The 23,560-nt window shown below is 44.8% G+C and overlaps 1 protein-coding gene across 2 annotated transcripts; it reads right to left on the bottom strand.

Annotated features, from left to right (window-relative positions):
- Nucleotides 1–391: 391 nt before the first annotated feature.
- On the bottom strand, nucleotides 392–20,508 carry grp (serine/threonine-protein kinase grp). Of its 2 annotated transcripts, none has more exons than XM_089549089.1 (15): nucleotides 20,392–20,508; nucleotides 19,976–20,029; nucleotides 19,615–19,683; nucleotides 19,440–19,536; nucleotides 18,768–18,891; nucleotides 18,433–18,497; nucleotides 16,450–16,519; nucleotides 15,431–15,616; nucleotides 13,532–13,636; nucleotides 12,751–12,849; nucleotides 12,591–12,681; nucleotides 10,494–10,680; nucleotides 4,743–4,874; nucleotides 823–924; nucleotides 392–734 (listed from the first exon to the last, which is right to left on the bottom strand). In XM_089549089.1, coding segments are annotated over exons 1-15 (1,500 nt in total). In that variant the 5' UTR covers nucleotides 20,394–20,508; the 3' UTR covers nucleotides 392–617. The 2 variants fall into 2 exon arrangements, with proteins under 2 accessions (XP_089405215.1, XP_089405216.1); XM_089549090.1 differs by lacking the exon at nucleotides 20,392–20,508 and adding an exon at nucleotides 20,176–20,381.
- Between the last annotated feature and the right edge of the window lie 3,052 nt (nucleotides 20,509–23,560).

Genomic DNA, 23,560 nt, shown 5'->3' with positions numbered 1-23,560 from the left:
GTGCTGTAGGCCTATTTCGCTCTCTATGAGCAAAAATGAAAGCATTGAAAGTTGTACAAATAAAATGTGTGCTTCATCTTGATAGTGGACAGCTGAGCGAGCTTTCACTCGCATAGCTGCCTTTTCACTGCAGATTTTACGGAATGCTTAAGCAGGCTCCAAGAATACAAGCAGACTACTTTGAGGAGGTAACTTTTTTTTTTTTAACTGCACTTGCGTCCTGTGAACCCACTACCACATCATGTACAAGCAATGCTACCATGTCATGACTGCAAATTCACAATTTTCTGAATAAATGCTTTTACTGCACTACTATCCTTTGAACATCATGAAACATCATGCACAAGTTTGTACAAGCTGCCAGGAAGTAAACATTGCAGCACAACACTAGTTTAAAAGATAAGAAGGCACTTTTAATGTCCAGCAGGCCTTGCTACACAGGATTGGAGCGTGCTCACTTAAAAGACGGAATCCGTCATCACTACACTATTATACACTCTGCACAAATGTACAACAATTTCAGGTAAGAATGTAGGAATCGTGCAGCAGGTACAATTGGCACATTTCGAGATTCTGCCAGCCCTATCCCTGCACAGTGGTCTAAACTATGACCTGCGTCAGGGGATGCTGTTGGTGGCCACGGCTATGGGCCAGCTAACGGGACCCTTGGCGATGTGCTCAGACAGGTGGTTTCTTATGATCACAAAGTGCTTCTTGAACTCCAGACCATCACCCTGAAACAAAGGCACGTCACCATTAACAAAAAATAAAAATAAAAGAAATCAGTTCACACAAGGCAGTACATATCAGCAGTATACTTACACGAGACAGCCTGAAGTCCACCAGGATCTTTGAACTCATCTCAATCAGGCTTGCCTTGAACACCAGCTGTGCTTTGCGTTTGTCTTGGGTGGTAACTGTGATCTGCAATGGGGAAAAAAAGAAAGCATATCAAACACCTTCAAATGGATGGTTTACCTGACATGACTCTGTGTCTGTATCCAACCTGCCTGTCATCGCTGTGCACTACTGCGATCTACTTCGGTTCAAGGCTGCCACTGAATCTCATTTCGTCTGAATGCTCAGCCCACCCCTTATGTAATGTTATGAGGCTTTTGAGCTACATTAATAATAAATAAATTCCCTGGATTACTTGCATGATGAGGCACACAGCATAATTTACAGGAATTGAGACAACAACTAACAGAAATGTGCTAAGGATTTTTGGTACAGCATGCAGACAAGGTGCAGTGCGTGAAGATAGTTAATTTTCAACAACACGCTTCATCTCTAAGACTCACCATGCAGTGTGGCATAAGAACAATAAAAGAAAAAATAAACATGCCAAAGAAAAATAAAAGAACCAGGCACTGCTTGTGACACTTGAATCATACGGACAAAAGCAATTTCACTGCCTAGAAATGATACATGTTAGCACATGTGTCGTGACAAAGTTGTAGTGATGAATTTTGCTCCTTGTTTTCGTACTTGTTCATCAATATTAAAATAAAAATTCAATATACATCAGTGTCATATACTATTAAGGCCCCAAGTTTCATGCAATTCCGCAAAAAATCACGGATTTAACCACTCTTCGAGGAATTGTGTGCTAGCAGCCACATTCTTTTTGAAGCTATTGTGGTTATGAAGATCAGTATAAGAGCTACAGTATGATGGCAAAATGACTATTTTATCATATCTGCGTGAATGCAACGCGAGAATTTTAAAAAAACATTACGGTTATAATGTACTTTTAAACTGTTCAGGCCAATCAAAGCAAGACTGCTTCCTTCAAAAAACGCAGACGGCACGCTAAAGCAGATGTGGTGTCATTATTTAAGATGCAATGCTTCAGATGCGTGCACCACAAACGAGCAAAGCTGAGCCTCTGACACATTAATGTACGCCCCGCCACGGTGGCTCAGTGGTTACGGCGCTCGGCTACTGACCCGAAAGATGCGGGTTCAATCCCGGCCGCAGCGGCTGAATTTCGATGAAGGCGAAATTCTAGAGGCCCGTGTACTGTGCGATGTCAGTGTACATTAAAGAACCCCAGGTGGTCAAAATTTCCGGAGTCCTTCACTACGGCATCCCTCATAGCCTGAGTTGCTTCAGGACGTTAAACCCCAATAAACCAAACCAAACATTAATGTACGTAGCCTCCCACGGAGCAGCAGTTAACGCCATGCTGCCACTTTTCGAGCTGCCTAGTTCCTGTGCCCGCTTGCCCCGCTTTGCTCTCCCATACTCTACTGAACTCTTCTAGTGCCTTTTCTTTCTCAACAACCCGCACCGCCCTTCTCCCCCTACCAACAGCCGCCTCCTCCTTTGCACTTGTAAACCATGTGCTTTGCCCCAAGGTCTTAAAAAGCTGGCTTCTCCTAGTGTCTCCTAAGTCTGGTGTCAAAAGGCACTTCCATTACCTTTAAAAGCTCTAAAAGAAAAAGAATTCACACTATATATTCATACCTTGCTTCCAAATATAACACAAGGTACATTCTAAAGGACTATTTGATGTCTCCTGTGAAATTTCATGGATTCTTGTTCTCCATTGGAGGAATTTAAATTTTGCGCCGCAGAAAGTTAAAGGCCTTAATCATGGCATTTAATGTGACTGCCACTTCTGTACACACAAAAGTAAGCAGGAAAGTAAGTCTTGCATTTACATTTTGGCACAAAATGAAAGAACAGCCACTGATAAGGTGCACTTTTATAAGCATAATCAGCACTGAGGAAAATATTTACTGCCATGCTACCTTAAACTGAGCAATGTCTGATGAAACCAGCACGCTTGCAACCCTGCAAGTACTACCAGAATAACGTTATACTCTCAACCTTAATGTGCTGTGAGAGTAGCAACCCCGCTGGACAAACCATGTAAGCATGAAATGACAACAGATAAACTCGCACTGCAAGGCAACGACTACAAACACAGCAGCTGTGCACCATTGTGCAACTGTGCAACCTAACAATGCGATGACTTTGGCTGTGATCTAGACGATACAAATCTCATAGGGGCAGGAAAAATATTCACATCACCCAAAATGAACAAATCCTTATGTAGAAGCCCAGGACGCGCATTTATGCAGATCTGTTTACAGCTGACGGAATTTATTTATGGCCGCGCAGCCACAGCTTACTACTTGCAGTGCATACTGTGCAAATGGAGATTGCGGTGTCAGCAATGTGCAGGCAGCAATTAATGCTCAAACGTATGGTTGTGGCTTGCCCATTCGTATCATTTGTAGTGGCACGGGAGCATGTGCAGAACATCAGAAATTCTGCACATTGTACACAATGAACTCCAGCTAGGGAATTTTACCAATGCGCATCAACCATCACCATATCATGTAGTAGATTCTACTGCATTTTGCACCTGACACAAGTTGCATAGCAACGAAATACTAACACACACTAATCAAGAGGGGTTCAATAGTCTCACCCAACTCAATCCTTACTAAGAATGTAGGGGCCTTGATGTTCGACTCGATTTCCTAAATCTGCTTGTGTCACTTTTAAATTTCTTTCTTTGTTACACAATTTATCATATGTCTAGCTCACTGACATAGTCTGAGCTGCATACTTTTCTACATTTTCCAAACAAAGTTTCGAATGGGAATCGGTGTTTAAATGTGTCATTCATTTCGAGTCGTTTCAGCAATCGCACCAACTTGCCCAGCTTTTGATCACTGCATAACAATTAGACACGCGCAAGTAATCAGAAAAAATTCACAGACGACCTGTCAATGGAACAGCACCTGCCACTGCCAGATTCAGACAATGTGGCCAAGTGGCTTGACCCAGTCGATTAATCACTGTGTGAAACGCCATACCCCACCTCCACTCTCCCCGATTCAATCCAACAACTACAATGTGATTGGCAACCGCAGTACAGTTTAATACACTTATAACGATACCAGATATAATGACAAAATTATCGGCGAAAGAATGCCTGCAACGACAGGATTCTGGCCGCCTAGAAGGCGTTTACCAAAAAAATGTTTGAAGGTTTCATAAAAAAATTAAACATTTTGAAGCAAATGATATGAAAACTTCTCAAACAGACCAGCGTGGCGAAATCCGTGAGGGGGCTTTATGTACTGTCTTAGGAACCAAGCACTATCATCGTTGCAATCGCTGAAGGGAGGAGGGAAGAGCTTGCTTGGCTGCCGCTGCGCAAGGCTTTCTCACACAAATTTAGTTTCCGCCAATTTATGCATTCACAAACTAGGCAAAAATGACACCGACTATGTGCAAGGCGATACTCTCTCTGAACCCACCTCGCCCACTTTTTTCAACATGTTCCTCCTTTTTGCACTGTCCGCAGCGTGCCAAGATGCTGTGCGCGATAACGTCACGGCATGTTTATCTTTTGGCCTGAGCTCCTGTAAGGGTGTCTTACTCGATGAACTTGGCAGAGCGTGTGAGTGTTCTTTTCGCTTAACTTTTTTTTGTCCATCCATATATAATGATAATCGGTTAAAACAATCAGATCCGGCTTTCTCGGTTTTCTCACTATAGTTATATGTGGACTGCACTGCATCCCTCTCATCACCCATCTCCTCCCGTCCTCTCTTCCTACTCCCACTATTCCTCTCCTTCCCCTCCCCCGACAGCAAAGGGGGATTTCACTTTCCACTTTCCTCGAGCCAACCAAAGCTTCATACGCCAATGCCACTGCCAGACACTTTTCTGAGTAATGGGTGTTCTAATGCTAATGCATTAAAAAGAAATGTATTTACCTGTCCAAAGGAGTTCGTTTTCCAAGTGTAACCCAGCCGCTCAAAGACTGACTTGAGCTCCTCGAGAGTCTGTTGAGCATCAGTGGTGACAAAGAACCTGGTCATTCGCTTTACTAGCTTCTGAAGTGGTGTCTGGAAAAAAAGAGAAAGGTAAAAGCAAACAATGTGGGTGTATAAGCATGTCATCATCACCATCAGTCAAATCATGTCCACTGCCGAGCTCCTCCAATTCTCTTCAATTATCTAAGTCCTGCACCACACATGCCTACCTGTCCGCAAACTTCCACATTTTCACGTGATGGCGACAATGCCGTGAACAATGAACAAGCAGACTGAAGGGATGCTGAAAGCCAATTTTTTTTATTGGGCTGACCTGCACCCACAAAGAACTGAACTTGCTCAACAACAAGCTTGCTCAGCGGTCATGCAAAGAACTTTCGAGACTGGGTGTGAATAGCATCTATGATAACCGTGTAAAATGTAGATGTGGTTGCAGGGGATCATTTGAGATAAATCTGATCTTATTTTGTGTCATAAACAAAGTGATAAAGCAGCATGTGGGTGGCTTTGAGCACAAGCAAAAAAACACTACAAAGCTTTGCGCATCAATATCTCATTCTACACCTGATCTTCAGCTGCCCCTGGCTATGTTTTCTTTCCCTCGGGATCCTCGCCGTTCCTACCTGAAAAATATACCCGCTGCAGAATATGGGAACTCACCTATTTCGAGGAATCATGAAGAAAACATACATAACACTGGACAGCTACAATGCATAAAAAACTGTGACATGAGCAATCAGCACAAGAAAGCAAAATAAACGGAAAAAAAAAAAAAAACATGCCAAGTTGGCTAAACTGTTTCTGCAGTTATCTTGAAGCTAACCACTACACATCAAGGGAAGCCTTCATTACTGCTTAAAATGGCACCAGTTCTCAGGACCACGCTGATGAACAGCATATTGCAATAGAAATGCTATACACTAGAGAGTCAGCGCAGTGGAGACATACTAGCGTAGTCATACACCAGATTACCGAACCACCCATGCCACTGCGCGTGTGCAGCCGCTGTCTGGTAAAACATTATACATAACGCTAACAAGTCTCCGGTATGCTAAAGCCCTATATTATCACACAGTGTTAATGCGTTGTCTGCAGGCGAAACTAAAGAGGCACTGATGGCAGAGAAGTCCTTGTATTGTCCAAAATATAGGTCAATATAGCCATTTCTGGGCACTAGCATGTTATAAAGGACGCACTGACCCTAAATTTGTGCTTGAAGTTTAAATGGGCACAGAAGAAACTCATAGGAAAAAAAGAACAACAGATAATTACTGTCGTGTCCGGTCGCTGTGTTGAATGCAGCGAAGACGCACACGGTACTTTTAGACTTCGTTTATTTAAAGCTGAAGAGGGTGCGACCAGCGTCGACCGAGGCAGCAGCCGAACTGGCCGCCCGAAGAAAGGCGGGAGTGGAGAAGCGTCGTCCACGGGAGGGAGTGGCTTCCCAGAACAGGAGGAGGGTGCGGGGCGCACCGTGGGGGGGCATCTGGTGACAGCGTGCGACGAGGGGCAAGTGTCGTTAGGAGGAGAATGCGAACTGTCGTTAGGAGGGGAATGCGAGTGGTCGTTAGGAGGGGGCGCACACACACAAAAGCAATAAGGGGACACAACACTTCCTTCCCCCTTAGAAAGTTGCCTGGTATCGTGCAGGGGGTCGGCGCTCACGCGTGGAGGCGCGCTGGCTTTGTGCGCTCGGGGAAGAAACACTTGTAGGCTGGCTGTTGTTCGCTGTGTCTCCTGGGTCTGTCCTGGGCGAAGTCTCTTCTTCCGGGAAGAGGTGCCAGGCTATGTGGGAAGATGGTGCACGTGTTCTCTCCGCTGGCGGACAGCTCTCAGACGGCGTCGTAAATCTACGCAGCTGGTTGAGATGTCGGCGTGCTACTGTGCCATGTATGTTGACGAGCCAAGAGCGCAGGCCTATGCGTCTGACAATTGTAGCTTCCTCCCAGCGTGGCTTTTTCAGGAACTGTCGGGCGAGGACGCGCTGCCCCTCATGAAGCGTGCCGCAGCGCGGAATTGCTTTTTCTTCCCGGAACGTCTCTGCCTTTGGCTCGGGGAGGATGGCTGTGAGCTGGGTTCGCATTTCACGCTCGAACATCATTTTCGAGGGGGTCTGGCCTGTTGTGCTCTGAACCGTCGTGTGCTGCTTGAAGAGAAAGCGCGCAAGGCGGCGCTGCAGTGAGCCTGTCTGATCTCTTTCAAGGGCGCGTTTTAGCTCGGCCACGTAGCGCTCAGCTTGTCCGTTTGTCGCTGGGTGGTAGGGGGCCGATGTAACTGATGAGATCCCGTTGTCGCGATAAAACTTGAGGATCTCCGCAGACACAAACGGTGTTCCGTTGTCCGACACTACCTTGCGCGGCAGGCCGAACGTTGCAAATAGTGATCGGAGGTTGTCAATGACTGCTGCCGAAGTCGTCTGTCCCATTTGCCTTATCTCAAGCCACTTTGTGTAGGCATCTACGACCACAAGGAAAGTGCAGCCCTCAATTGGTCCTGCAAAATCAATGTGCAGTGTGTGCCATGGTGTGTCTGGCTTTTCCCATTCTGGGACAGGAGCTTTCGGCGGGGCGCTCCGGCTGCTCTGGCAAGGCTTGCATTCTCGCACCACTGTTTCGATGTCGTTGTCAATGCCAGGCCACCACATGTAGCTTCTGGCACACTTTTTCATTGCAACGATGCCCCGATGTCCGGCGTGGATGAGAGACATAGCTTGTGCGCGTAGTTCTCTCGGCATCACAACTCGGGACCCAAATATGATGCAGCCGCGATGGGTGCTCAACTCTGTAGCTCGCCTGCGGTAAGCGTCGAAGTTGTCCCCTTTGAGTTTATGCACGTTGCCTTGTTGAACAGCTGTGTAAACTAGCCGGAGAGCTGCGCACTTCTGCGTAGATGCTGCAACTGTGCCTGCTGTAAGCGGAGGTTCTGGCAGTGCTTCGAACATCAGAACGTCTCCTGGTGGAAATGGTTCGTCAACAGTTGCGTCTAGTGGCAGACGGCTTAGCGCATCGGCGTTTTGATGTTTACCAACCATGTTCTGGCTCGGCGTCTGGTGTATGCCGCATATCATCACGCCTAGTGGAGAAAACCAGTTTCTCCCTAGAAGGCTTGATCCTGTGCCCTTCACAACAAGCAGAGGTAGCGTATGGGTCTGGCCGTTGTAGTTAACCTGCACGTTGGCAGAGCCCAATAGTGGCAGATTCTGTCCTGACCACGTTCGCAGGTGCGTGTCGTCTTGTTGCAGGGCGGGTGCGTCAGATGGCCATGAAGTTCGGAACGTGTCCTCACTGATCAGAGTACAGGCTGCGCCGGAGTCCACCTCGAACTTAATCAGCTGGTGATGTACGCTTACTTCTGTAAAAATCTTCGGTCGCGTGCCGAGATTCATGGTGTTCAGGTCGTACAACACAGATGGTGTTGCTGATGTTGTTCCATGGAGATCAGATAGCGGCGTATTCTCTGAGGCGTTGACGCTGTGATTAGGCTGGGAAGGTGACTTTATCTTGGCAAGTCTCCGTTTCGTAATGCATGCTCTTTCGATATGCCCTCGCTTGTGGCAAAAATTACACGTGGCTGACTGGAATCGACATCCCTGGGGGTTGTGTTGGTCGTCACACCGCCAGCAGCGTTGTGCCTTTTTGACCGATTTTACAACAACAGAAGGCTTGCGCACCTGGTTGCTTGTCTGGTGTACCGGCTCGGTGTTCCGGCGAATCCCTCTCTGCTGGTGACCGGCGCTCTCCGCTCGAACGGCGATGTCGTAAGCTTTGCTGAATGTGAGGTCCTTCTCAGCGAACAGGCGCTGCTGCAGTGACTCGTCACTCAGTCCGCACACAAATCTGTCGCGTAACATCACGTCCAAAGGAAGCATGGTGGTGTTAGCAGAAGAAGCTGCGTCTCCCTCCTGCCCGGTAGCTGTTGTCGACAGCGTTCCAAAATTGCAGTCGGCAGCGAGCTTCTTGAGCGCGGCTACGTAGGCGCTCACAGTTTCTCCTCCCAGTTGATCTCGTCGTTGGAAGCGAGCCCGGCTGTAGACCTCGGATGGCCTTGGGTCGTAGTGCTTTTGCAGCGCTTTTACGATGTCGTCGTAAGACACTGCCGCTGGTGTGCTTGGCTGAATAAGGGCGCAGACAGTATCGTAGGTCTGCTCCCCGCACAGCGTCAGCAGGTTGGCCCTCTTCAAGGCTGGGTCTGTGATGTTGTTAGCTTCAAAGTAGAACTGAAGGCGTCCAACCCACGATGACCACGATGAGCCGTTGAACTCTGGTATCTGATTGGGAAACCCTCGCGTAGCCATGGCTTGTCAATAGCGTTGCGTAGCGCGGGTCGAATCCACTTTCTCGTCGCCACTGTCGTGTCCGGTCGCTGTGTTGAATGCAGCGAAGACGCACACGGTACTTTTAGACTTCGTTTATTTAAAGCTGAAGAGGGTGCGACCAGCGTCGACCGAGGCAGCAGCCGAACTGGCCGCCCGAAGAAAGGCGGGAGTGGAGAAGCGTCGTCCACGGGAGGGAGTGGCTTCCCAGAACAGGAGGAGGGTGCGGGGCGCACCGTGGGGGGGCATCTGGTGACAGCGTGCGACGAGGGGCAAGTGTCGTTAGGAGGAGAATGCGAACTGTCGTTAGGAGGGGAATGCGAGTGGTCGTTAGGAGGGGGCGCACACACACAAAAGCAATAAGGGGACACAACAATTACAATAGTCGTTAATACGAAATTTGAGAGCAGCTCTTCATGCACCACCTACCACCACCTCCATTAACCGTGTATGCTCAGCAATGGTTGTGTAAACAAATATCACTTCGTATTTACTAGGTCCATGCAAAGCATCTCTTTAGAAGTAGAGGCTCGGTGCCCGATAAGAACCGCAGCACTCCACTACAAAGCACAAGAACATCCTGGTCATAAGTTCTCTCCGTATTGCTGGCACCAGAAAACTCACACAATGACACTTACTGCCTCTTCTATCTCATCAGCACGCAAACATTCACATAAGACAGCTCCCAAGACATATTTTCACAGTAAAACTCTGACAACGTTTGAGTGTGCCGGCAAACCAATTGCACAACGGAGCAAACGGCATGGTTGCACACAGATCCTTCTTAAACTAGCTCACGGTGCCACTGTAGTGCGGCGTCAATTTCACGAAAATTGCTAATAACAAGCGGCATCAGCACGATGCATGAAAGAAGGCTCAGAAATACACATCTCGACTGGCCTACAGACTGCTAGATGCTACGACGTGCGTGGCACACAAAACATTTGGATACTGAAAGTGTGGTGCAACAAGTGCAGCACATCCTCTGAATGAGAGATGGAACAGTAGAGATAGGTGTAACAAAACGTGCCAGAAATGCGAAGAGGGCTTTGGACCCACAATATCAACTCCGCTGTTGTATTTTCCTAGCTTCGACTGCTGGTTGCCAAGGTCCTGACTAACATAAAAAAAAACTTCTGCACAGAAGTAATCTAAAGAACATTGCCGAACAATGCATTGCACTCCAACACTGCTAATGCCACTTGCAGTGTTTACAATGAAATTAAAATAAAAGTGCGACTTCTAAACCTGGTGTCTCTCCTCCTTCAAACACTGCCTTACCTCATCCATTCCAGCAACACGCAAGTAATCAACCACAAAAGTTCTGGGCATCTTGCTAAGAAAAATGAGCGATCAGTCTGTGCAATCAGGCTGCTCACCTGTGAAGAGCCTTGTGTGCCCAGCGTCTGTGTGCTAAGCAGCATGTCATCCAGTTGTGCTGGCTGAGAGAAGCTAATAATGTGCTGGGCCAACACCTCAGCAGCAGGAGCCAGTTCCTGCCCAGGTTCTTCCAACCTGCGCACTGGGTCTGGCTGGGAGCTTGAAAGTCGGGTGATGGTGTCGTCCCTGCAACACAACCAAAAATAAGACAGCGTTCAGTGCCAAAACAAGAAACAAGCCACCTCAGTACAGCCTGATGCAATCTAAAGGTGTTTACTTCAGACTTAAACTACCAAATAGCTCTGTTTTCAGTGAAAGCTGAGTCTCCGTCAACGGAATGCAGCAATGCATCAATATAAGCCAACCTTAAGTAGTCCTCAGTGTGCCTTTAAATAGAAAAGTATAGTGGAGTCCCTTTGCGATGAACTCTAGCTGAGCTGAATTTCCTGGAAGGCAAACACAGATGCAATGTAAAAAAAAAAAAGAGGGACAGGCAGGGTTTAGTTCCAATTGGCACAGACATATTAACAAGAGCACATTGTTTAAATGGGCACTGAGGACAATTCCATTCAATTATCGTTCTCGCCAGAAATTGATTCCGTGGCTATTTCTTGCTATGTTGATGTTTGGGAGGCAGAAAAAATATAATGCCCTGCAGGGCCCTTGGGGGTACTCAAAATAAATCCATACCCTCAATTAGGTGCTGATGCATGTGTTGTACTTGCAAAACCAGCCAGTGGTGGCAACACCTGTATTTCGTTTTTTGGCCTATTCAAGCTTAACTAAAGCTTTGATTTCCATGAGGGTGGTCTCTGTGGTTAGAACATATCCTATCAATACAGGTCAACTATTATTTCTTCTCAGTGTCCCTCTAACATGAACTTGAACGGTGCAACCACCACTAGCATCCCAACAGCAACAAGCAGATGAAGAGATCACTAGCTTGTTTATGAAATTAATGAGTACGTAATAAAGACAGCAACAATATAAAAGCCAAAAGCATATTTGGAAGGATTAGTGCCGTTGCTCTTTCAGCCATGAACTTGTGAGCAATAGTAGATAAATGTAGGTGGCCTTTGAAGGTGACATGCAAATAAGCCCGTTCTACCCCTTAAACCCAGCAATGGTTTCATCAGGAGGATGAGAATCTCTGGAAAACATTCTGCAATGTGACAGAAAAGTAGCTGCAACAAAAGGCTAGAACTCACTAGTACTGGTTTTAAAAACCTAGAAGCAAGTTTTCGGGTTTCTCTACATTTTCACAAGCTGACAGCCAGGAAATTTATTTAAAGAAAGCAAGAGCGCTCATTATAAAAACACAGTACAGTCAGATCCACTTATAACAATACTGAAGTGCCATGGAAATATCATTGTTATAACCAATAATTGTTATAACAGGGTTATGCCGAAAATACCATAGAACACATGCAAAAGCTGACGGTGCCGCAACTGACCATTGTTATATCCAATAGATTGTTATAACCGGTATTGTTATAAGTGGGTTGGACTGTAATTCTAACTGCTTGGGGTACTGCAACATGCCTTGAAATCTCGGCACCAGGGCATTTTTGCATTTCCCTCCCACTTAAATGTGGCTGCTATGGCTGGGTTTGATTCAGTGAATTTGTGCTGAACCAACACCACAGCTACTGATCTATCTTAGCAGTCAGTACGAACCCATGACTTAATGGGTGACTTATGGCATTGTGTGAGATTTTTCAGTGCACTTAAATGTTTCCATGCCAACCCCTTATTTACGCTTCTCATTCCTGGTTCACTAACACTGCCACCAAGATCCACTTCCACAACCTTATTTATTACATAATACTGTTCAGTTTAACTTTTTATGAGCTAAAGGGATTCAACAAGTTCCACGAAGTACATCTCAAAGGGAGATTGCTATACAAGAGATGTGTTTAAACTTTCGACAGCCTAAAATTTTCAAAAGTCCTCAATGCACCTTTAAAAAATAATTTTGCTTTGGAACTACCATTCAGTGCTGTGGCCATAAACTGGACCCCCCGGCTCATACTCAGCATTCATGCTTGCATGCTAACTATACACAAGTAAAAACAGAAAGGTAAGAAGATAAATACCTGTTAGTGTCGCCTGCCTGGCCTATGTCAAAGCAACTCTTCTTGCGTGTGAGAGAATCTGCACTGCTGGCCAGCCACTTGGAACTCGTGCCTTAAGTCAAGGGGTGTCACATTAAGCAATGAGCCACATATTTCCCAAAATACTGACAGAAGCACTTACTTTTGGACTTGAGATGTTTCTTCATCCACTGGTGATTTTTGATTTGCTCTATTGTGTACCTTTTGCCAGGACTTGGCATGAGTACCTTCCGAAGCAAGGCTGCAAATATAGCAACCAAGGACAAACTGCATCGAAATTTGACCTTTCCACATACGCTGGAAATTCAACTGTACAAACAAAGCATTGCTTTGAAACGCTGCTCGTGAGCATGTTAGGATTCTACCAATGGCAGAGTGCACAAAATGTAGTCACGCGATTGTATGTCGACTTGAATGTAGGTCGATCCCCGTCATATCACAAGCCAGGTGGAGGAAAAAAAGAAAAAGAAGCCATGTCGTAGCCACACTCTACGACGAAAATGTCTCAGTCACTGGACTGCTTGTCCACACTTTTGCCGTAGCCCTGACTAGTGCTGCCATTGTCGCTGCTACTACGGTTCCACACAACGTCCTCATCCAGCGAAATCCCGCACTTTGCAAACAACTGCACCCAGACATGCTTACTGGACCTGGAGCACTCAGGACGATTGATAAAGAACGACAGTGAAACATGGCCGGCAGTCAAGTCAAATGCGTCAAACAGAGCCGAAGTGAAACTATGCACAGTATGAACAGCAAAACAGCTGGTGTCAGCAGACAAAACAGCCAATCCTTGTATCTGTGCAACACCACCACTGTTCTATGGTACATCTTCCACGTGCAAGTTGAATCCGGATTATTTTTGGAATCAGCGAGGTTACCCAGTGAAGCACTAGCTCTGACGCTATAAACACAGCACTCACACAAAACTGCATTATCCAGTTTTGACCATGGAGGCACAGTGATCTTGCACTCCTTCCAATCTCTGTACTCTGAACAACTGGCAGCAGGCTGGTCCCAAGGCAGTTCTGGAAAAAAAAAAAAAGAGAAAGCTCAAAAGGGACAAGGATTGAATGAGCAACCAGACAAGTTCCTTCATAAAAATCAAAGTTTAAGGCTTGAGCAACTCACATCCTAATGATTACTATATCAAAGCTGGGTTACATAATCACAAATAATATGTGCTGAAAACTGCCACAGGAGTCCTTGCAATACAATGCGCTCACGGCTCGAAACCCTGGTAGGCACACCATGCACTCTATTTAGGAAGCACCACATGATTTAAAACTTAAGTAGGAAGACCATACCACCAATTCTGTGTTCTCATTCTATTCCTAAGCAATAACATGTTTTGTCATAACAGTCGTGTCATAACACAGTGCCAAGGGCAGCTTTAATGACAACAGCCAGTTGCAGGGAGCAGCTGGAACAGAATATCAATCAATCAATCAAGCATTTTTATTCAAGGCAATAATACAAGACTATTGTCTTGGGGGACGTGACAAAAGGCGGAAAAGTGCCTGACGAGGTCACGCCACCCTGTGGCAAGCAGCAGTTTGACACTCATGCAGAGTTTACAACAGTGTTAGGTCTTTGCAGAGAAATATCCGAGATGAAACTGTATCCCCCCACCCCCTTATATTTTTTTTTACAGTGCAAGAATATGTACAGGAACGGAATACAAGAATAAGTGCAGAACTTCTAGCAATGCATGTTAACAAAACACTTCCAAACATAAAATACATGTACACTGTCGAACTTGAAGCACATGAAACATAAAATTGAAAACAAGAAGAAAAACTTGAACATGAAACACTAGTCTTCCTTTAAGAATAATCTCTTCAGTGTTTTCTTAAACCTGTTTATTGAAAGATTTTTGGTTAATAGGTAATGAATGACGGGATAGCTGTTTAATAAATCTGCTATCTGACAGCTTAATCTTTGATGTCCACAGTTTGTTCGAGCTCGGGGCTTGACTGATATTCTTCCTTAAATCGTACACACTTCTTTTTTCCTGGTATTTTGTTTCAAAGGTAGATTTATCCAACCGGTATTGGCGGTAAACTTCCAGGCTTAGTCTGTATTTGTAGAACTGAGGCATTTGGAGTATTCCATACGATTTATAGTAGGGTGCACAACTAGAGGACAGCTCCAAGTTACCGATAGCGCGTATTGCTCTTTTTTGTACTGAGAGTAGGGAATCTAAATTTGTTTTCGTCGTGGTTTGCCATACAAGAGAGCAATAATATTCAGCTGATATCCCGGTGCAGGGGCCAGTGTGCCACGGTAACGTGCACACCTCTGACTTATCAGCTCAGCTACATCTACTGCAGGACAAAGGCCTCTCTCACCGATTACAAATTAACCATACTTTGTGCTAGTTGTGGTCAGCATATCCCCGCCAGCCTGACTCTATGCTGCCCCATTTTCCTTCCCTTATAATCCACTCTACTACCTTAAGCAACCATCAGTAATCTGATCTCCGCAGTGCATGTCCTGCCCATGCCCATTTCCCGTCGATTTCAGCTCGGGTATTCTAAATGGCATTTGTTCCCTAACCCACTCAGCTCTCATCTTGTCTCTCAACCTTACCCCTATTATTTTAGTTTTCACTGGAAGCTCACTGCACTCCCCACAACATGGCTTTTCATTATCCTCCAAGTTTCTGCCCCATAAGTGACTACAGGGAAGATACGGCCATTGCATGCATACTTCTCCTTGGCTTAAATATAACCAATGGAATCCCAGCAATGGAATGGAATACAGCAATGGAATTCCAGTGTACGAGTGATGAGCCTAAAGCATGACAGAGTGCCACTCACCACCCCCCAGCAGAGCAACAAGGATGACACCACAGCTCCAGATGTCAGCAGGCTCAGCATGGTACTGCCTGACAAGCACCTCGGGAGCAATGTACGGCAACGTGCCACACCTTTTGACGAGTAACCGCTCTTCTCCCCGAAACCTGAACACAGTGGCCAGGCCAAAGTCTGAGATCTTGACATTATCTGCAAAGGCAACAGCACAATTTGCAAAACGATTTCCACCAGGCTTGCAGCACCCCAGACAGTGATGAACATGTGCTCAGGCCAAGTGAAAGCCATCACTCACTAAATATCACTGTTTGTAGGATATTCCAGAATGCCAACACGCCAAGCAGGTCCTAATATCGCAATAAAAATTGAAGCGATTTGCTTCCTTGGCATGGCTCAACATTTCTGGCAGTAGATGAAAGAGTAGAACACTTATGCACTCTATTTGACACAGCTATGCCCATTCAGCAAAACTCAAACTCAGTGCAAGTTGCATAATCACCTCCAATGAAGTGCATCACATTACTAGGACCTTGCAACTATTGTGGAGGAAATGGTAGGCACCAATTAATAATAGAGCAGCATTCCGTGTGTTTCAATAACAGTAATCATTTTCACAACAGAGAGAAAGTGCATACACCTTTTGAAATCAGCCCTTCTGAGCGCAGATATATTGGCACTGAGCTATGGCAGCAGCATTCTGATTGGCAGATTTCACAAAGGCAGCTTACTAGGTATGTGACGCACAGTCCAAAATGCATGCACAACCGAGTTGTGAACAGTGAATAGTCACAAGGACTTACAGCACTGCACTAAACTTCTTGTTCAGGCAGCTGCCACAGAAGCAACATTTCTGAAAACAGAAGCACGCAAGGCCGCTGCTATTTACAGCGTCAATAATAATTTCATTAACAAAAAGAACTCCCAGACTCTCTGCTCCCCTCAGGTTTTTGAAAAAAAAAAGTGATGGCAATTGAAGAACAAAGACAATCAAAAGTAACAGCATTACAAGAAACAAGAGGATTCACCATTGGCATCTAGCAGGATATTTTCAGGCTTCAGATCCCGGTGTGCAACACCCTTTGAATGGAGGTACTCCTAAAAGATGCAGAAAGGCAAGCAACGCAAACTTTTACACCATCTTTGATTTCAGACATTTATAAACCCAAGTTTAACCACAATATAACCACAGATTTATTTGTAACGTAAGGAAGAACATTACGAATGGAGCTCAAAAAAGCTACACATGTGTCTTGACACGGTTTGAAGTTATACATGGGTGCTCAAGCAGCTGTTAACCATGACAAAAACATGTGAAAGTAAAACTCCTAGCTCAAGAATTTAAACTCACTGCCTCCAAACCAAAGTTTCTCAAAATTAGCTACAGAAAAAGGTGTTACCATTTCTGCGAGTTTCTCAAAGAGCACTTCATCTCTCACAGGAATGTAAGGAAGCATGAGCATTGTATTTAGCTTGTCCAGTGTTTCACTAAAGAAGTGGATTTGGCTGTCGAATCACAGCCGAGTCATTATTAAGGCTATTATATATATATATATATATATATATATATATATATATATATATATATATATATATAAACCAAATAATAATAACTAAAATGCAAAAAACAATATTTTTACAACCACAAAACTAACATATTCGTGAATTTCAGAAGTGTACCTTTTGAAAGTTTCCCTCAACACAAGTCTGACATCTGCAACTGCATCCACGCTAAGGCTATTTCGTTGCTAAGCCAAATATGAAGTTCACACGCATATAGGTAATCAAATGAAACTTCATGCTTGACTCAACAGGCTGTATGAACGATATGCTCTTTAAACGGGTAATGACTACACAAAGCACAGCCTACAGGTGCTACAACTCAGAGACTGTAGTACGTATCAGCATTTTCTATCAGCCCATACAACAGGGGCTTCGAGCTTTCACTTGGCCTCCAACTACTAGTACAATCACGCACAAAATAACTGCTGAATCCACACAAACGAAACACTTAAAGGACTACAGACACCTAATTTTAGTGGCGTGTTTTCTTCTTTCAAACGATGTATTATGCATTGAAATGCACGCATCACTGCGTTGTATTCGCCCACGACCATAAAATAATTTGCGACTGGATTTCTTCTGTCATGCGCTTTCGGTTTCGATTTAATGAACTGAACGATAGCTATGGTCACGTGAGGTATGGAAAAAACTGCGATATAATAGCTGATACGCAGTTTTATTTTACCAAAGCTCTTAAAACAGCCTGCTTCAAGACCTGAATTAACAACCAACGATGTATAAGACATTGTATTACTTCTTTCTTTTTTTCATGCCTCATGTGACCTAAAGGCCAACTACACATCACAGCCATCATTCGGTCGATGAAACCGAAACCAAAATAGCTTCAGGAAAAATTTAATTATAAATTATTTAGCAGTTGTAGGTGAATACCACAGTGTGATCCATGTATGCTAACATCTAATGAATCCTTGGAAAGAAGAAAACATGCAAGCAAAAACTTTGTGTCTATACTCCTTTAAGACAACTCGCCAATAGCTATAATGAATACAAAGAGGAGATGAACAGAAGGATCAATTTGAGAAGTTGCGCGTCTCCGAATTCCCTTCCATATTGTCCCTCAAACACCATTTTCTTGTGAATTTTGAGCATCAGCCACACAGCTTTCAAATCAGTGTTCGTAGCCAGAGGGTAAAAAATAGCAAGAAAGCGAGTTCATTACAAAGTGGTATGGCATGAATCTCAGTACCATGCTTACTTTGATTGGCTGCTGCAGAGAATAACAAAAGAAATTGTGGGACTGGGACCACAGCTGAAGGCAAACAAGGTGCTGAAACGATGCCTTGTTTACGTTTCATTGCCGTCCCATGCCCACTTCGTTTTCCTGTTCTTTCAATGGCATAAAATTGTTTTAAGCATTGGATAATTTAGGACGTCAGTCACAGAAGCATAAAAGAAGCCTGGCTGAAGAGCAAAAAAGACTATCTTACCACTCCAGATATAATTTGCCTGAAATATCTCTGTGCATCGCCCTGATCCACGCCACAGTCAGGCTCTACACAGAAGAGAAAAACACGGTCATTGCTAAGCATACACGAAAAAAGCAGAAAGTGCGAAGGGTTGCATCCATGCACCCTGGCCAATCCCCCGCCGTGGGTATGTGCCATTCAGCCCGAGGACATCATCATCATCAAAATCTTGAGATAAAGCTAGGCACGAGAAACCCATTTAACCCCCCCGCACAAAAGAAATTGAAAAGCATGAGAAATTGAAAGCAGTGTACAAGATGCAAAACCGAAAGCAAATACAAATGCAATGCACTTACCTATTCTATCAAACAGTTCGCCCCCTGACGCATACTCGAGGAAAATATACTGGTGACTCCCATCTTTTCGGTGACCATAATACTTAATGATGTTTTCATGGTTAAGCATTCGATGAACACATATCTGAGAACAGTGCAAGAGGACAAAAGTTCATGATAGGGAAAACAGTAACAGGCACAAAACAAGGCTGTGCCTAGTTCGATACAGACAAAAAACGATTTGTGCTGTATCTCCATCCAGACATAAAAGGTGCTCTCAGTTACGTCTTGAGCCAAACTATAACTGCCACTTTGACAATGAACTTGTTCTACTTGAGACGTAACGACCATAAAATCAAAACTATACTGCAATAAGTCTTAGTACAAATTGTTACGTTACACACTGGTACAACAAACCAAGCTGAACCACAACAATTAAATCAACACCACAAAGCAAAAAATTACATTTCATGATGGTAGTATATACTAGTACTGGTGTGATCAAAAGGCTTGAGGTGGTGTTCATACATTCACAAAGGGGCATACAGCACTGGTCACACCCTGTGGACATTATTCTCTAGCAGCAGTTATTGTTCAATCAGGACGGAACAATGAAAACTGCTGAACATAACTCTAGCAGCAGTTATTGTTCCATCAGGACAGAACAGAAACTGGTGAAACAAACAGCCTTACCTCTTTTCTGAAGTTTTCCGCAGCCTCCGGATGGTCGCTATTCAAAACTTTGACAGCAACTGCTTCCTGAGTTGCCCTGTTAACTAAGAGTTTGACCCTGAAACGAGGCGCAAATCAGCGTCAGTCTCGCACCACAGAAACACCAGCTTCGAAGCAAACGTAAGCTGTCACTTACTCGCCGTAGGCACCTTCACCTAGCACTTGCGTTAAATCCCAGCCCTCCACAAACTCGTGCTTCATTGTGCTGGAAAAGAAAATAATTGCGCACGTTGCCAAAAATAAGGCCGACAGTTCAGGGATCGTGAGTTAAGCAATGTTTTAAATAAACAACCCCGCCTTTCTGCTATGCCAAAACAGAGAAAGCATTGAAGCATGAGTAACAGATAATCGCATAAATTACGTGATCTGTTCCGCAGAACTTGCCCAGCATACCAAACACGCCGTGCGAACAGGAGTAGAACGAGGGAATAGGTTGAAACAAAGAGACCTCAAATGAAGATTTGAGCAGCAACTACAAACGAAAATGCAAAGCTCACCTCGTGGAATTCGACGCAGGACATGCCATGGACTGCGCACCAGGAGTCAGGCCCCTGTCAAGACGTTTGCAAGCTTATGTCTGTCCAGCGGCCGACCCTAAAACCTGTCTGGACTCGTGCAACGGCGGCTGACAGCTAACTAGTCTCCGTCACTTGAAACAAACCTGATAGCAAGGAACGTATGCCCCTTATTCACTTATTATTTCAAGCAGCAGCCCGAAATATCCCACTGTCGACCGGCAAAAGAAATCAAGGTAATAAACCCAATGACACCTCATACGAGTGAGCACTCGCCATCGACATTCCGAATGTCGACACAAGGGGACCAAGCGCTCCTTAACAGTGGTGCAAGATCACAGCCGAAGGCACAAAGATAAGCGCATATCTGCGATGAAGTAAAGTCTAGTGCAACTTACATGGCGTCTTGTGCTTCGTCATGTAATCTTGCGCACGGGCACAATTCAAATATCTTTTTTCATTGGAGAACGACTGACGTTGCATTCGGAGCACATGGACAGAGAAAAGCGCGCGAAGTGTCGATGGCAATATAGTTCGTTGCCTTGACATGAAATAACTGCATAAACTATTAAAAAAAACATGCAATTTGTAGATTTTTTAAGTACATATAGCTTATTTTTGTGTGCCAGTAGCTTTTATTAGAGTTTATACTTACTTAAGTACACTTTACCTGCTTAACTTAGATTTCGGTTTCGATTGAAACAGAACTGACGTCTTTCTTTTGTTTTGTCTGTCTTGCTAAATTCTGTTGGTTATATTAACTCTATGCTGTCAAAGGCTACAACAACAACAAACAAACTACAGGTTTTCCCACTGAATTTAATCCTAGTGTCAGTGGAAACAATCTGAGCGCCGACAGATATAATCTGCCTGCCATGTAATTTAATCTCAGTGCCATGCACTTAATCTAAGCGTCAGCGTATTTAATCCAAGCGCCAACTCGAATCCTAGTGCCAACCAAATAATACAAGTGCCAGCTGTTTTAATCCAGGTGCCAACCAATTTAATCCGGATACGGAAAACGAATGCGGTAGAAGATGCGGCAGCTGTTAAACCTCAGTATTTGATGCAACTCTTGCGGCTTGTGACTGTCGATCGTGTTAGTTGGGTAAGCACTGCTGATTATGGGTTGTCTTATGCGTTGAATCTACATGCTAGTTACAATTACGGCCTTCATACTGTTTTCATATTGCCGGCTGTTTTCATGCAACCGGTGCAAAATGTTTTCGGGAGGCTCTGAAAAAGATTCAACACCACTAGCAGAAACAAAAAGTGCGATACAGAGTTCTTCCAGGTGGGACGAGTCATAGAACCGGAGTAACGGTTCTTCACATTAAGGTTTTATTTAGTTTTAGAAGGGAAAGTGAGCGAAGCTACACTGGAGCTTACAGCCTAGGTCAAGAATAGCTACTGGCGGCTGCCTTATAGCGGTGTTAACAATCTAGGTTTATGCAAGCACAGAAGGGGCCGTCTTTGAAATGCAGTTTTATTTTCTGTAGGACATTAGGTGGCGCAAAGTGTGACCTCACACTTTTTACATGTCATCTTCACGCAAAGATGCTGGTATAAAAGAAAAGTTATGGCGGTCGAAAGCAGCGCATTCTACTCGCTGTACTTGATGCATACAGTGTCGAGCAGCGTCGAGCAACAAACTGCGCCGATGCTCCCTTTTTGGTCAGTCCGGGTGGAGTGGTGAGCGCCAAGTCTCTCCGCTCGCTGAGGAAAGCTTTGACTTCAGACTTGAACTTCGAAAATACTTCCTCTATAGGGTTAAAAAACTGGCTGTAAGGAGGCAGTCTCTTGATTGAGTGCAGCTGACTGGCCAGGCTTGCCTGTTCCGCATGCCTGTGAGTGGGAGCATTATCAAAAATAAAAACGGCTTCTGAACCAGGCTCTTCACTGTCGACACGGGCTGATATATCGCTCAAAAATTCGTTAAACGCGACCCAGTGAACCTTGTCGACAGCCGTCCAATGTATGACACCATTTGCTGACATACAGGCGATAACGTTAAGGTTTGCGCCTCTGGTGCCAGTCGTCGTCTGCACCGCAGGTTGCCCTTTAACCGCACGGCCGAAGCTTCTTGAACACCATATGCTATAGTTGGTCTCATCAACGTGAAACCTGCACAAGCGGGGTCCTTCACACTGCAGCCACTGCGCATATGCTTTGCGGGTGCGTTTCACGTCATCTCTGTTGCGGTCGATCGGCCTCTGAGTCACCAACTTCATAGATCGAGTAGCCATGCGCATCCAGTAGGCGATGAATGCTGCTTGTGCTGATGGCAATTCCGGGCAATTCTTCTTCCACCGCCTGCTTTATTTGCTTTAGCGTGAAAGCAGGGTTGTTGTCCACAATATTTTTGAGAGCAGCTACAACCTCATTTCCGAATTTCTTCGACGTTCCGCCTTTCTTCAGCACCTCTCTATCGGTAGCTGCAATGGATCTTGCTGTCTTTAAATTGATGCCCAGCGTGTCTGCCATTTTTTTCACATCTCCTCCACGCCTTGACACATCGAGAATTCTGGCCCTGTCATGTTCAGAGACTTTGCTATTCTTTCTTCTTGGTGCATCTGGGGGCTTGAATGGCGGTCCTCGTTTTCGGTGTCCAATTAGGACGTAAGAGCACGGCTCATCGGCTTCCATGGAAGAAAATACTGCGCGTTAATGTCCATGTGAGATGAAGGAAAAGTCGTACACTATCACCTGCTTATAGTATACGAGTGCGTACCACCACCGTTCGGCTCTACTCCGTTGTGCAAATGCAGCCACAATGCAGCACACACAAAGCCGTCTGCTTTGAAACTTTCTGGTCTTCTTTGTTCTTAACAATGCTTTTTTACGTGCCTGAGAAATAAATCTTATTTCTTGAAAAAGAAAGTACACAGATTTCTAATAATGAGTGCACATATCTATGTCTTTCTCTGTTGTCCTAGCATATTTTGCGAAAGCAGACGACAATCCACAGGAAATGGAGGCGCAAAACTTGCCTTTTGCTTCGGAACTTTCCATCATTGGCTGGGTACCTTTCTTTCACACGAAACTACGTAGGGCTAATCTAAGGTACGGTTTATTAACACTTTCTTTGACTATCTGACAAAATATTCGCATCTTTTATTGAAGACAGTGGATTCAATGTTCCATTATAAACAGTGCGTGCATTTGTGCCCTCCTCCGTTCTATGGTCATAATAAAGAGCCAGTAAGCAATAGCGCTGAGCCCCTGTGCAGCTTTTTAATGCTGATATTGTGCGCTTTAAACGGTGCTTTAAAACACTTGTATCAAAGCAGTGTTGGTTATAATATTGATGAAAGCTATGCAATATGTGGACACTTCGCTTAGGCATCGCATGGTTTGAAAAATTATCTCATCTTTATTCCTGGCATTCGTGTTCTATACTTTGGAGTCTTCTACAGCATTCGTTTTTCGAGTGTGGATTAAATTGGTTGGCACCTGGATTAAACCAGCTGGCGCTCGTATTATTTGCGTTGGCACTGGGATTAAATTGGTTGGCGCTTGCATTGTTTGAGTTGGCGCTTGGATTAAATACGCTGGCACGTGGATTAA

The sequence above is a fragment of the Amblyomma mixtum genome, chromosome 6, assembly GCF_055824585.1.
Source record: "Amblyomma mixtum isolate Tamu chromosome 6, ASM5582458v1, whole genome shotgun sequence".
NCBI lineage: Eukaryota > Metazoa > Arthropoda > Arachnida > Ixodida > Ixodidae > Amblyomma > Amblyomma mixtum.
Note: the sequence above shows the minus strand (reverse complement) of the source record. Positions and strands in the feature narration are given on the sequence as shown.

Excerpts from the sequence above, each read along its gene's own strand:
- grp (XM_089549089.1), bottom strand. Across the intron at positions 19,684-19,975 it reads CCTGCGTCGAATTCCACGAG|CACAATGAAGCACGAGTTTG; the intron begins GTGAGCTTTGCA and ends TTTCTTTTCCAG. Across the intron at positions 16,520-18,432 it reads GGCAAATTATATCTGGAGTG|GAGTACCTCCATTCAAAGGG; the intron begins GTAAGATAGTCT and ends TGCATCTTTTAG.